The following is a 15,239-nucleotide window of genomic DNA, read 5'->3' as shown; positions in this document are numbered from 1 at the left end:
CTGAGACAACGCTGACACCAAAGATTGTTGGATCCCCCTAAGCTGTTTTCAGACAGGCTCACCCGCTTTCTGAAGCTTAGCAACCTGCACAGCATAAGATGTGTCTATTTCAGCACGGCCCAAGGGCCACTGAGCGCCCTCTTATGGGAAATAACAACAGAAAATGCTGGGAAAACTCAGCAGGTCAGGCAACATCCGTGGAGAGAAATTTGAGTTGACGTTTCAGGTCGAACCCTTCTTCAAAACTGGAAAGAAAAGAAAATAGATCGAAGGCAGGGCTGCGATCGGACAAAAGAAGTGAAAGAAACAAAAGAAGTAAAAGAGACAATAAAAGGTATTCGAAGCTAGACGAGATGGTAATAGGCTGAGATTAGGTGTAAAGTGTACTGGCAGGGCAAGAGATGGCTGCCAGGTGTGAGAGAGAAACAAAAGGAAAGGGGGGGGGGGGGGAAAGGAGTGGAAAAATTACAAGAAAAAATGTAATAGGGGCCGAGGTTATGATCTGAAATTGTTGAACTCGATATTGAGTCCGGAAGGCTGCAGAGTGCCTAATCGGAAGATGAGGTGCTGTTCCTCGAGTTTACGTTGAGCTTCCGTGGAACAACACAAGAGGCCAAGGACGGTGAGGTCCGAGTGGGAATGGAGCGGTGAATTAAAATGACAGGCGACCGCAAGCTCGGGGTCACCCTTACGGACTGAACGGAGGTGTTCCGCAAAGTGGTCACCCAATCTGCGTTTGGTCTCCCTAATGTAGAGGAGACCGCATCGTGAGCAGCGAATACAGTATACTAGATTGCGAGAAGTACAAGTAAATCGCTGTTTCATCTGGAAGGGGTGTTTGGGGCCCTGGACAGTGGGAAGGGGGGAGGTATAGGGGCAGGTGTTACACCTCCTGCGCTTGCACGGGAAGGTGCCAGGCGAAGGGAAAGGGCTGTTTGGGGTGATAGAGGAGTCGACTAGGGTGTCTCGGAGGGAGCGGTCCCTACGGAATGCTGAAAGGGGAGGGGAGGGGAAGATACTTTTGGTGGTGGGATCACTTTGGAGGTAGCGGAAATGCCGGAGGATGATCCGTTGAATGTGGAGGCTGGTGGGGTGAAAGGTGAGGACAAGGGGAACCCTATTGTGGTTCTGGGAGGGAGGGGCAGGGGTGAGGGCAGAAGTGCGGGAGATAGAACTGACACAGTCGAGGGCAGTGTCAACCACGGTAGAGGGGAATCCTCGGTTGCGGAAAAAGGAAGACATGTCTGAAGCACTGGTGTGGAAGGTGGCATCGTTGGAGCAGATACGGCGGAGGCGGAGAAACTGGGAGAATGGAATAGAGTCCTTACAGGAAGCGGGGTGGGAGGAACTGTAGTCCAGGTAGCTGTGGGAGTCAGTGGGCTTGTAGTGAATATTGGTCGATAACCTATCCCCAGAGATGGAGACGGAGAAGTCGAGGAAGGGAAGGGAAGAGTCAGAGATGGACCATGTGAAGGTGAGGGAAGGGTGGAAATTGGAGGCAAAGTGAATGAAATTGTCAAGTTCAGGGCGAGAGCAGGAAACGGCACCGATACAGTCATCAATGTATCGGAAAAAGAGGTGAGGGAGGGGACCCGAGTAGGACTGGAACAAAGATTGTTCCACATAGCCCACGAAAAGGCAGGCATAGCTATGACCCATGCGGGTACCCATGGCAACAATTTCAGATCATAACCTCGGCCCCTATTACATTTTTTCTTGTAATTTTTCCACTCCTTTTCCCCCCCTCCTTTCCTTTTGTTTCTCTCTCACACCTGGCAGCTATCTCTTGTCCTGCCAGTACACTTTACACCTAATCTCAGCCTATTACCATCTCGTCTAGCTTCGGATACCTTTTATTGTCTCTTTTACTTCTTTTGTTTCTTTTATTCTTTTGTCCGATCGCAGCCCTGCCTTCGATCTATTTTCTTTTCTTTCCAGTTTTGAAGAAGGATTTGACCCGAAACGTCAACTCAAATTTCTCTCCACGGATGTTGCCTGACCTGCTGAGTTTTTCCAGCATTTTCTGTTGTTATTTCGGATTTCCAACATCTGCAGTATTTTGCTATCGCCCTCTTATGGGAGTTGTAGTCCGCTTTGCGACGCTTTCTCCGCAGATGTCCGTCAAACGGACCACACGGCCCAGAATGCAGCGCTTGCGCACGCGCACTGGCACGCTAATGTCTATATATAAGGCTGCCTCCTGCCGCTCGTCCTTGTCGCCATGTTGGGAGCAGTTGGACGGTGCAGCAGGGGCGTAGTGCAGGCCCTCCGGCCTGTCCTCAACTCCGTACAGCCGGCGGCAGCTCCCGGTGCATTATATTCACGTAGGTATCGCGGCTTCACTATTTTGCTTCTATGCTTGCATTGGCGCCGAGTTTCCTGCTGGCGCCGAGAGGCAAAACCGCCAGACGCAGGCCTCTGGTTTCCTTATCTGCCCGCCCCCCCCCCCCCCCCGCTTTTCCTGGGTCTAAACCCCCTCCCCCCTCGCTCGGAAGCCGCGTTGTTGAGTTAATGAGCCGATCTGGGGGTAGCTAGCAGCCGTGCTCCCTTTGACCTTTTCCCGTCCTCCGAGCACAGGTCTGGGGCCTAGCGAGCGGGAGCTGCCACTTCCTCCTCTCGCACATCCGAGGCTTTGGGCGGGGGGGAGCGGCGGCATTTAATCCCGAGCCAGCCGCTGGCTTTATGTTCTGTTTGTTAGGACCCGCCGGTTTACATTTTTTAACTGACGGGAGCTCGGCTAGCCGGATGTCCTTCAACTTCACCTCTCTGGTTTGGGCCTCTCACCTTGAAAGTTGATTGCAGCTCTGCACAATCGTGGGCCTAATTTCACAGCACATTCGAACTGCTGCTCGCGGTTCTTTATCCGCAGTGTTCAATAGTTCGCTGTAAGCGGCAATTGCATTTTTGATTAGTAAATAAAAAATGAGTAACACCGTTGTTGGGCAGATAATCTTGACACACATTCGCACGGCATATGCATGAGTACTTAAACTTTGTTGTGTGTTGGTGGAATGGTAAGATGAAATGCAGAGTGCAAGTGTTTTTTGAGTATTATCTGCTAAATTGTTGACACGTGAAAATGCTGGACTTCAACACCATGGAAATACTAGCAACATTGTATGGAGAGCGTGAGCAGTCGTCATTGTTAGCTTGATTAACTGCTCCAGGACAGCAGAAGAAATCAAGCCCAACCAATAACTGTCAGCCAAACGGGGCACATCATGGCAAGGAGCAACCAACTGCATTCTGGGTGGAGAGCTGGGATGGGTCTGGTGCGAGTTAATGTTCTTGGTAGTTGCTCTGAAGTCTTATTAGCAAAATTAAAGCCCATGGGATTAAAGGGACACTGGCAGTGTGGTTACAAAATTGGCAAAGGGACAGAAAGCAGAGAGTAGTGGTGACCAGTTTTTCAGACTGGAGGGAAGTATACAGTGGTGTTCCCCAGGGGTCGGTGTTCGGACCACTGCACTTTTTGATGCCAGGGGCCTAGGTATCCAGCGCATAATTTCAACGTTTGTAGGTGACACAATACTTGGAAATGTAGTAAACAGTGAGGAGACTAGTAACAGACTGCAGAAGGTTGTAGACAGACTGGTGAAATGGGCACATGCATGGCAGATGCAATTTTAATGCAGAGAAGTGTGAAGTGATGCATTTTGGAAGGATGAGGAGAGACAATATAAACTAAATGGTACACCTGGCGGTTTATGTAACGGGTCTATAATTTATTGGTTTCTCTCTTATCTGCATTGTTTCTGTGCACACCTTTTGATAAAGCCTGCATGAATTCTGATGTTCAAAATATTGGCAATTGAAATCATAGGTGCAATGTTGGTATACCAACTGCCCTTGCAGTTTTGGATTCCAATCCAGTCACACACTCGAACTGAAGCCTTGCTGCTGCTAAGTTTGGACAGTCTCAACCTAATTCCTAGTGGTAGCAACCTGCAGCACAACAATTGAATTGCCAGTCTTGTCCAGAGACCAGAATGAAATTTACAGTAGTGCTAGAGAAGCTAATGCTTTGAAGCTGGAGTTAGAGGTACACTTCATCATAGGGGAGTTTTAATTCTGAGGTTGAGGTGAAAGCATGTTAATAGGGCAAAGTGGAGGGAGCTCTTTACCTAATCTTGGAGTGTTTCATGCTGATGGTGTGTGCTGAGAATAGGAAGATTCTTTCTCTATTGCTTGCATCCTACACTGCAACAATAAACCTCACCAATAACCATTAATTGTTAAAATCTATGTAAATGAGATTTGGGTACTAAAGCAAAATACTGCAGATGCTGGAAATCTGAAATAAAACCGAAAATGCTGGAACTGCTCAGCAGGTTAGGGAGCAACTGTCGAGAGAGAGTGTTAACATTTCATCAGAACTGAGGTCATCAACTTGAAATCTTAACTTTCTCTACAGATACTCCCCAACTTGCTGAGTATTTCCAGCATTTTCTGTTTTTATCTGAGAATGTGGTAGTCATTTTCTAATGAACTTTCATAAAAAGTTAGGGAATTGTGCTGCTGCTTTTGTATACAGTGCACCTTTGGCCACACTGCTATAAGCTTGACCTGGGATCTAAAACTAATATAGGAACTTTTTTTATCTTTGAAAGTGTACTGCAGTTAGATTTTAAGTTAATGACATAACCAAATTGTGATGTGAAACACTCATCCAGTCATTCAGTTCTGAGTCCTTTAGGCAGTTGTAGCCATTCTAAAGTTCAGTTTGATGGGGCTTTCACATTGAATGTGGATACTATGTTTATGTGGAAGACTAAACTGGTGCTTAAGCTTGTGTTGATAATTGAGTTCAAAATTAAGATTTCATGACCTACTTTTGCATATCCAGAAGATGGGTTGCTACTGAAATCTGAATATATTAATATTCATTACTGGAATAGATGGCTGAAGAAGCTTATTTCAAATGTTAACCTGTATTTAATTTCCCATTGCAGGGCGGAACTATGTCGCTCAAACAAATCCTTCTGCCAAGGAAGGTTTGGCGAAAGGTCGAATTGTTGCAGTCATTGGTGCTGTTGTGGATGTCCAGTTTGACGAAGGGCTTCCTCCAATCCTGAATGCTCTGGAAGTGGCGGGTCGTGAGAGCAGGCTTGTGCTGGAGGTTGCCCAGCATCTTGGTGAGCAGAGTTTGATTTAGCCTTATTTTCAAATGAGAATTCAATGATGAGACATCAAAAAGACTTTCGTTCTTCTGAAATGTCTGTAGACCAACTAATATCTGAGAAAGAAATGTAAAGAATTAGATTTATATTTTTTCTTTCCTACAGTTGAGACTAACTAAAACTTAAATCTGTATAGGTGAGAGCACAGTCCGTACAATTGCTATGGATGGTACTGAAGGGTTAGTACGTGGGCAGCAAGTTATGGACACTGGTGCTCCTATCAGGATTCCAGTTGGGCCAGAAACTCTTGGCAGAATCATGAATGTCATTGGTGTGCCCATTGATGAGAGGGGACCAATCACCACCAAACAGTAAGTGTGATACTGTTTAGACTAAAGTTTGCTTTATACAATTCTCAAGTATTGCACTTTCAAAGTGAAACTAGATCTGTGAGGACCAAGTGTTGGGTATTTGTCTCCCCATTGTATGGCTTTTACACAACCTGGTGAATAGCTTAATTAGAAAAGGAATATGGTGTTCTATGAATTCTAAATCCAGGAAGGAACCACCCTAGCTAATCCCAATACTGACCTTAACTAATACTTGCTATGCATTTTCCATCTGTGGTCACTGGATATTGATTGATTGGAAGTAGGAATGGAGGCTATTTAATTCTTCCCATCCCATCCTGGCTGAAATTGGAACACAGCACATAATTAAAATTGAACATCGGGCATTCTAGTCTGATTTTTCGCCTTTGCTGCTTTTATTGACCAGGTTCATATTTCATTGGGAAGACAGATCTAGAAACTGAACTTGCATTGTGATAGAATTTTGGCTGTACCACTGGATAAATGCAACAAATGTGGAAAATAATTTGACAAACCCTGTATCTGACGCGGTCTGGAGTGACTGACTTCGGTTAGTCATTGGTACCATCTTTATCTCAAGTCTTTATCTTTTTGGACTTGCTAGCCTGCTGAAAACTGGGCTCATTGGCATAAATTAATGTTGAAGGATAAATTCTAGACTTGCCTAAGGCCGGTCAGTGAGTAATGTTTGACCAGTAACTTCTGAAACAAGCCATGATGTATTTGTGACTGCGGCAGGAAATTCACCCACCATTATAAATAGCTGGTGTGAGAGAATGCACCGTGCAGATAATTTGCTTATCCTTGACCAGCTTAGTTACAAAAGATGCTTTTATGCCCTTGGCTATGACCAACCCTACAAATGGAAATGTACAGAGCTACGATGTTTTTCCCCATCAAAAGCTGCAATACTGGATCGCCCAATCTCTGGAAAAGAACATGAAGTCCCCAACCCTTTTAAATCCAAGCTGCTGCCCAAAACAAAATGAGAGGGAGCATTGGTTGGCATCCACTCATTGATTTGTAGTGGTTTATTGTTTTTGATTCAATGTGTGGAGTTTCATGAACCTTATTCATGCCTAGATATGCTGCAATTCATGCTGAAGCTCCTGAATTTGTGGAGATGAGTGTTGAGCAGGAGATCTTGGTGACTGGCATCAAAGTTGTAGATCTGTTGGCTCCTTACGTCAAGGGTGGCAAAATTGGTAAGTATGGCCTGAAAACGACATTTAATTTAGCATCAATTTAATGTTCATTGGTCAAAATGTATATTTTTATAAAGTAGTACTTGTTTTATAAAACAAATCTTTTCAAAATACAAGCCTTGCTCTTAAATACAATTGTGTGGGGGAGGGGGGAGAGATTGAATTGCATATATTTACACCACTGAGGCAAGTATGCCAAATGAAAGATTACTGGCTTTAATGAAGGTTGTTGACTATAAATCTACTTGCCCAAACCATGTGTAGTTGAGGCTTGTGGCTGATTTGAAGTTGTGCAGCTGTACTACTGTATGCAGTGGTAAGTGTGGCTAAAGAGTATTGAGCCAAAGAGCTGATTTCTGAACCAGCTAACTAGATTAGAACAATTGATCTTGTTTTAGATTGGATTTGATTCAAAGCAGATTTTAAAATTTAGAATAGACCATTCCAACCAAGGCAAATTACTCTGGCTTGCATTTTGACACAGATCAGTGGTAAATGTAGGCTAAAGCTTACTACTTATGTCTGCTTAGGTCTCTTTGGCGGTGCTGGTGTCGGTAAGACCGTACTGATCATGGAACTTATTAACAATATTGCCAAGGCCCATGGTGGCTACTCTGTGTTTGCTGGAGTAGGAGAGCGCACCCGTGAGGGCAATGATTTATACCATGAAATGATTGAGTCTGGTGTCATCAATCTGAAAGATGCAACCTCGAAGGTAAAAGTGTTAAATGTTGTACAGTTCAGGGCTTTTGTTAATGAGAACAGTGACAATGTGTGTACTTGTAATAGCGAGTGGTGCTAGAAACAGGTCATGATAACTGATCTATGCGTTGAAGGTTTTTAATCTAGATATTCAAAATCGCAATGAAGTAGTAAAATATCTGCCATGACCATGTGGGAGTCTAAAACTAGGTACCATATGTAATTACTAAAAAAAATCAATAAGGCATTCAGGAGAAACTTCAAAGTGCTGAGAATGTAGAACTCACTACCACATGGAGTGGTTGAGGCAAGTAGCATAGATGTATTTAAGGGGAAGCTAGATAAGTACATGAGGGAGAAAGGAATAACAAGGATATGTTGATGGGGTGCGATGAAGTTGGGGGGGGGGGGGGTGGGCTCATGTAGAGCATAAACATTGGCATAGACCTGCTAGGCTGAATGGCCTGTTTCTGTGCTGTAAAATTCTGTAATTAGGCACTGAAAAAAATGTCAACTGTTGTACATTTTGTGGTTCTGAATTTTTTAATAAGTGGTGTAGGTATAGACATTTATACCCTCTGACTTCATTTCAATCTCTCCTCTTAGGTAGCACTGGTATATGGTCAGATGAATGAGCCACCTGGTGCCCGTGCTAGAGTGGCATTGACTGGACTAACTGTTGCTGAGTACTTCCGTGATCAAGAAGGCCAAGATGTGCTGCTGTTCATTGACAACATTTTTAGGTTCACACAGGCTGGTTCAGAGGTAAGCTTGTTTCTAATTACAGGTAAATTTGAGTGCAACAGCAGCTTCATAAAACCTGTACAGGAAACTCTTTGGTATCCGGCACCGATGGGACCGGGATGTTGCAGGTCGATTAAAAATTCCAGATGACTCAGGGTTATCTACCGAGGCTATTTTTAACAAACAAAAATTTTAAAAAATCAAGAAATTTGCAGTATACAGTAATTGGACTTCCGACAGCGCCAAGAAGCCACATAGTGGCAGTTTGGAGAACTACCCCCACTGACTAACTTGGCCACCTCGGGAGACTCGGACTCGGCAACGTTTCCGGTTACTGAGGCGTTGTTTTTGGAGTATGAATTTTGCCGGTTAATAGAGAATTCCGGATATTTAGATGCTGTTTAAACAAGAGTTTCCTGTATAGTATTTTAAACAAAGATTGCAAATATTCTCCTATGATCCTTCAGGTATCTGCTCTGCTTGGGCGTATTCCTTCGGCAGTGGGTTATCAGCCAACCCTGGCCACTGACATGGGTACTATGCAAGAGCGCATCACCACCACAAAGAAAGGATCAATTACATCTGTGCAGGTAACTGTAAAACCTAATGTTCACTTGATTTTTCAACTTGATTGCCAATGATGATTCAAAATTGACTTTCGTTCTCCTGAATGTCATGAAGCACAAAATAGTTAATCTGAGATGGTTTTGTAAAGACTTTTTTATATTTAAAAAATGCTTTATAAAGAGAAATTGATTCAGTTTTCTTTTTTCAGGCTATCTATGTGCCAGCTGATGATTTGACTGACCCTGCACCTGCTACTACCTTTGCCCACTTGGATGCCACGACTGTACTGTCACGTGCAATTGCTGAATTGGGTATATATCCAGCTGTAGACCCGCTGGATTCCACTTCACGTATTATGGACCCCAACATTGTAGGACATGAGCACTATGATGTGGCTCGTGGTGTACAGAAGATCCTACAGGTTTTTATGACTTTTTAACTTTGAAGAAACAAAATACAAACTTCACTGGTGCAATGTGTTAATGGTATAAATAGTAATCATCTTTCAATCCATGGATTTCATTTAAAAGTTAAAAGTTCCAGTGGATTATAAATCAAAATGTTGATCAGTTGGAGTTTAGATAGAGCTCAGGGGGGCCAGACAAAGGCATTTGTAAAGTTGAAAAGGGTCTGGATTCTCTTGAGGCAGAGCAGTAGGGACAAAGTTAGGTGTTTTTTGAGGTGTAAGGTGGCAGAATTGAGAGATTGAACGTAGGCTTTGAAGATCCTCTTAGCTGAGCAAGGCACCAAGGTTGCACACTGCTTGAGTGGGTATCTTGGAGGGGAGATTGGATTGTGGGCTAGAGTGTTTGACAGGGTAAGAATGGACTGCTGGAGACTTTCCATTGCTAAACAGCAAGAAGTTTTGGTTCATTGACTTGTTAGGCAGTTGTGACAGTGCAGTGACCATTGGAAAATTTAGTGTGGTGGAGTGTTAAAGCTGGGTGTTGACATGTATGAAATCTCACCCCGTGTTAACAGTTCAATGCAGCATCTGTGCAGATAGTCTTAATTGGAGACAAATTCTTGAGTTCCTTGCAACTGAGTTATGTGGGTAGGGCAGAAAAGAGATCCTGGAGACGATATTGAAGCGGAGAAAGGGAATTTGGGATTTCCTTCTGCTTCACAGATGATCCCAGTCGTACCTGGTGAGACACTTTATTCAAGTAGTCAAAACAAATTTGTCAGTGGAGAATAGTCGGGCCCGTTGTGTGAATTCACTCTAAGCTTTAGAGGACAGTAGGTCAAAACCTTGAAGGAGGGCTAGTGAAAGATGCGACCCTTGTAACGAGGAGTTGGGGGTAAGGAGACCAATCAAGATGGGACTTGAGAACCACAATGCTGCAGAGATGGTGATTTCAAGGAGTGAGCTAGCTTTGTTGGGTCCAGGATGGCACTGATGTCATCTAGATGGGGGTGGCTTGTTTGCAATGAAGTGGATATTCACAGGACATCCACTTTGTAATCTACCAAATAAGATTATAGGTACCCTATCTAAATTTGACATTTGTAAGATACAAGATGTGAACTGCAAAGAACCGTACCATTTTTAATGCTAAAGGCAAACCTTTTGACTAATTTAGCTGTATGGTGCTAAAGGATGGCCAAACTAGCTGAGTTCTTGAAAGACAGTTGTGGAGTGTAGCTAATTGGTTTTTACTTTTATATTCAGGTAATGTTCTGTTTGGCCATGTACATTTCCATTTGTGACTGGTATCACTTCAGTTGCATAGCTAATATCTGACTTAGAATCTTCCTTTTTGCTTTCAAATGTCTCCAGTAAATTTTCTCAAACTAGCTTTAAAAAAGTTATTGTGAATTTATATTTGAATGGCAAAAATAGTCAGCAATTTGACTTTTAGGTCTGAATTATCTGGCATGATTGGTTCAATGCTACCATCAGTTAAGGATCTAAGTTGTTCACTGGTCATCTTCTGTTCACATTTTATAGGAAATAAAAAAACTTCTAGCCTGCAATTTTTTTCACATCCTGAGTCTGGTGTGCTAATTTAAGTTTTCAGTTGACTTTTTCCTGTAATAAAGATCAGGAAATGGATTTGTAGACTGGCAAGTCTTAGACTGCTTTCATCTGGATTCTTTTGGCAATTAAACCTGCTAGCTTTATTTAGTTATAATGTGTGCTTTCTATTCCATTTGTTTTTTTGACCAAAAATGATGGAGCTATTTTTCTTTCTATTCACTCATTAAATGTTTTTTAGGACTACAAGTCTTTGCAGGATATCATCGCCATCCTGGGAATGGATGAACTGTCTGAAGAAGACAGGCTGACTGTGGCCCGTGCTCGTAAGATCCAGCGTTTCCTATCCCAGCCTTTCCAGGTTGCTGAGGTGTTCACTGGTCATCTTGGAAAGTTGGTGCCTATCAAGGAGACCATCAAGGGATTTCAGATGATCCTTCAAGGTGAGTTCTTGTAACTCTTTCCCTCTTGCATATGGACAGCGAGCTCAGGGTTGATGGGTGAATGGGACTAGGTGCGAGTTAGGATATGGGCAGCAGAGTTTTGGGTGACCATGCATATGGACTTATTTAAAATGAATTTTCAGGTTGCCAACTGGTTAAAGACTATGTACTAAATACATTGTAGCTTTTTCTCACTTTATTTGATTCACTTTTTTGCAGGTGAATATGACCACTTGCCTGAGCAATCCTTCTACATGGTTGGTCCTATTGAAGAAGCAGTCGCCAAGGCTCAGAAGTTGGCTGAAGAGCACTCTTAACATTGTTGGCCGGTTGTATTGTAACTTGTATGAAATGTCTTCAGATGTATTGTCTTCATGACAAAGATCAAGATGTTATTTAATGTTTCTACTTCAGAAGATGAAAAATAAAAGTTCTGTCTGAATCTACAATACAGAACATAGCTGGAGAAATTTTCAGTGACCAATATGGAATCTTTTAAAAGGTGTATAATTGCACCACATAGCAGCATTAAATTTGACAACTGCCATACTTTAAAGTTCTGGGTGTTAAATGCAAGAAACATTTTTATTGTTGCAAGGGTAGATCAATTTTAACAAATGTCGGCAAATAGCCAATTTCTGGTTTCAGTGGCCTAAACTTAAGTAGGGCCTTACTTTTATTTTCCGAGATCTAAATGATCACTGCATAGAAAAATCTGTTTCAAGTAATGGTCAGAGGTAAGTTTTTTAAGAAGTGTCTTAAAGGAGAGGTTTAGGGAGGGAATTCCAGAACTTGGGGCCTGGGCAGCTGAAGCCACGGCTGCCAGTGGTAGTGTTTAAAATCGGGGATGTGCAAGCGGCCAGAATTGGGACAAGCACATATCTAAGGGCTAGAGATGGGGAGGGATTTGGAAACTAGGATGAGAATTTTAAAATAAAGGTGTTTGATCAGCAGCCAATGTAGGTCAGTGAGCGCAAGGTTGATGGATGAATGGGACTAGGTGTGAGTTAGGATATGGGCAGCAGAGTTTTGGGTGACCCAAGTTTCAGGGGTGCAAGGTATCAATAAGTTCTACTGTTTAACTGATCCAGAGATGGAACAGGGCTATACCAGTGTACTGCAGATCAAGATGGGTCTTGAAATGCAAGAATATCTTTTGAGAAAGCTATTATGTGGAATTATCTTGTACTGCTACCAACCTTGTGTTAATGTAGAATGAAGGTAGTGAAGTCCAGGTGCATATAGAAATGTGAAGCCTTTGGATAGAATATATTCTTCCCCACTTTAGTCTTCACATGCTACTATCTTGGAGAAAACATAATGTTTGGAAATCCATACCATGCATACAAGGCCTTGCTTTAGGCTATGGTCTTGGTTCTCCCCCCCCCCCCCCCCCCCCCCCCCCCAAGTAACAATAGTTTTCTCTGCATTTTTGGTGTTGGTCACATTCCCAGCTCTCCAAGTGACAAAAATAACTTAAACAAGGCACTCGCTGGCAAAGCCTTTGTTGCTGCTGGTTTGGCTGTTTATCAATGCTAGTTGCTTGGTAAGAATTGATTGTACTAATGAGTGCTGCTGGAAGCAGTGTGTAGCTCTTGCAAGGAAAAGGTAAGATTCAGTTTAAGATGCCTATCTAAAGGACTTTGATGGTAATATCTTCAACCAGTGTGAACACATTTAAACTTTTTAACTTCTGGCTTTGGCCACAAGACTTTGTTCCAGATAGTTGCCATCACTTGCTATGTGAAGCCTCTGGACGCTGGCTAGTTTGTCTTGACACTAGTACATAACATAAAATAAAATGTACACAGCAGGCCCAACACTAAGGTTAATATTTTGGTTGTAAATGCTTTGTCGGGGATAGTTGTAATTTCAAGCATTTAATTTTTTTTTTTGCAGATTAGCTTTTCTCATAGATTTGCTGCCCTAGTGTGTCTTAGAAACATAGGAGCAGAAGTAGACCATTCAGCCCCTCGAGCCTGCTCTGCCATTCAATGAGATCATAGCTGATCATCCAAACTCAGTACCCTGTCCCTGCTTTCTCCCCATATCCCTTTAGCCTTAAGAAATAACTCCTTATTGAACATATTTCATGAATTTCTCACTACTGCCTGCTGTGGTAGAGAATTCCACAGGTTCACTGCTCTCTGGGTGAAGAAATTCCTCCTCTGTCCTAAATGGCTTACCCCTTAGACTGTGACCCCTGGTTCTGGACTACCCTGCTGTCTAGTCCTGTTAGAATTTTATAAGTTTCAATAAGATCCCCTCTCTTCTAAAATCCAGTGAGTATAAGCCCAATTGACCCAACCCCCCCCCTCGTACGTCATTCCTGCCATCCCAGGTATCAGTCTGGTGAATCTTTGCTGCACCCCCTCCATGGCAAGAACATCCATCCTCATAAGGTGACCAAAACTGCACAATACTTGAGGTGTGGTCTCACCAAGGCCCTGTACAGCTGCAGCAAGACCTACTTGTTCCTGTACTCGAACCCTCTGGCTCTGAAGACCAACATACCATTTGCCGCTTTAACAGCCTGCTGCACCTGCATGCTTCAGCGACTGGTGCAGAAGAACACCCAGGTCTTGTTGCACTTCCCCTTCTCCCAATCTATTTGCTGTTCAGATAATAGTCTGCCTTCCTGTTTTTGCCACTAAAGTGGATAACCTTGCATTTATCCACATTATACTGCATCTGCCCAATCACCCAACCTATCCAAATCATGCAGGAGTTTCTCTGCATCCTCCTCACAGCACACACGCCCACCCAGCTTTGTGTCATCTGCAGACTTGGAGATATTACATCTAGTTCCCTTGTCTAGATCATCATTAATATATATTGTGAATAGCTGGGGTCCTGGTACCGATCCCTGCCGTACCCCACTAATCACTGCCTGCCACTTGGCAACAGCTGCTACATATGCTGCTTCTTCAGGACCTTTTCCAATTAATTGATTCACAATTGGGTCTAGCCAAAAACTGGTGCAGGGCACTAAGGTTGAAACAAGACCAAGTACTCCTAGGGATGAAGAGAAGACTGAGTCCTGCAATTCTGAGGAACTGAAATAATGAATTGGTGATTTCCATACTAGGATGAAAACTGCAGGATGGTGTATTTGGGGCTTTGACATTTTTTGTTTGGACCATACAGAGATAAGATCAGTAGGATAGGGAATGATCCAGTGAAATGAAGAAATTGCTGAGCTAAACTTTTATACAAAGCTTTTAGCTCCACAGGATGTTCATTAATAAATTGGATGCATTTAGTGGTATGCACTGCTCTCTAAAAGTAGAAAGTCTCTAATTGGATAACTAGTAGTACACCCTCAAAGCCTCCTTGAAAAAGTATAACATCCCCACCGACGCCTGGGAATCCCTGGACCAAGACCGCACAAAGTGGAGGAGAAGCATCTGGGAAGGCGCCGAACACCTCGAGTCTCTTCGCCGGAAGCCAAGCGCAAGGAGCGCACGTCAACCCATGCACCCCGCCCACCCGCCCCTTCAACCACCATCTGCCCCACCTGTGACAGAGACTAGGGCCCGCATTGGACTAATCAGTCACCTGCAAACTCATTTTTAATGTGGAAGCAAGTCATCCTCGGTTCCGAGGGACTGCCTGAGAGAGAGAGTCCCTAGCTAACGATAAAGGAAATTTGGTATGTTAGCACCTGTTGGGCAAATCCAATGCCGCAGGCGACATTCACCTGGGATTTAGCGGCTGCCAGATTGTGATGTCAACATGTATAGGATGGCCAGATTGACTGCCATCCCCTGCCCTAGCACCTGGCATAAACAACAGGAAGAGGAGTGGTATTTAAAGGGGTGGACATCCGGTTTCATTTTAGTTGCCAATCAATGCTGCCTTCTCAGTTTGACATAGGGAAATGGCTGTTTTCAGTCAAGTGAGTGTTTATTACTTTCAGGAGGGTTCTGGCTGCTAAAAATTTGTCAGTCTAATTGTGCTGAGATTTCAAACTCCTACACTTGGATACGTTAATGGGGGCTGTATTGGCACTCTACCTCCAGCATCAACGTCCAAGGCAGAGACAAAGATTGGAAAATATGGCCAGGGGGAGGAGGGCCAACAGGGCTGTCAATAGGAGGCCTTACTCT

The 15,239-nt window shown here is 43.5% G+C and overlaps 1 protein-coding gene and 1 non-coding gene across 2 annotated transcripts; both read left to right on the top strand.

Moving 5' to 3' along the window:
- Positions 1-2,197: 2,197 nt before the first annotated feature.
- atp5f1b (ATP synthase F1 subunit beta) lies at positions 2,198-11,586 on the top strand. The gene is made up of 10 exons (XM_085986493.1): positions 2,198-2,324; positions 4,953-5,135; positions 5,317-5,491; positions 6,575-6,696; positions 7,227-7,411; positions 8,005-8,163; positions 8,610-8,732; positions 8,918-9,130; positions 10,929-11,130; positions 11,350-11,586. Exons 1-10 carry the CDS (start codon positions 2,222-2,224, stop codon positions 11,445-11,447), a joined length of 1,563 nt encoding a protein of 520 aa, XP_085842619.1. The 5' UTR covers positions 2,198-2,221; the 3' UTR covers positions 11,448-11,586.
- On the top strand, positions 8,774-8,847 carry LOC147120489 (small nucleolar RNA SNORD59). Its single transcript, XR_015078240.1, has one exon. It is a non-coding gene; the product is annotated as a small nucleolar RNA SNORD59 (small nucleolar RNA).
- Positions 11,587-15,239: the final 3,653 nt, after the last annotated feature.

This window comes from Somniosus microcephalus, chromosome 4 (genome assembly GCF_052327205.1).
Source record: "Somniosus microcephalus isolate GS21.2 chromosome 4, FLI_Smic_1.0, whole genome shotgun sequence".
NCBI classification, from domain to species: Eukaryota; Metazoa; Chordata; class Chondrichthyes; order Squaliformes; family Somniosidae; genus Somniosus; species Somniosus microcephalus.
This window is presented reverse-complemented; position numbering and strand designations above follow the sequence as displayed.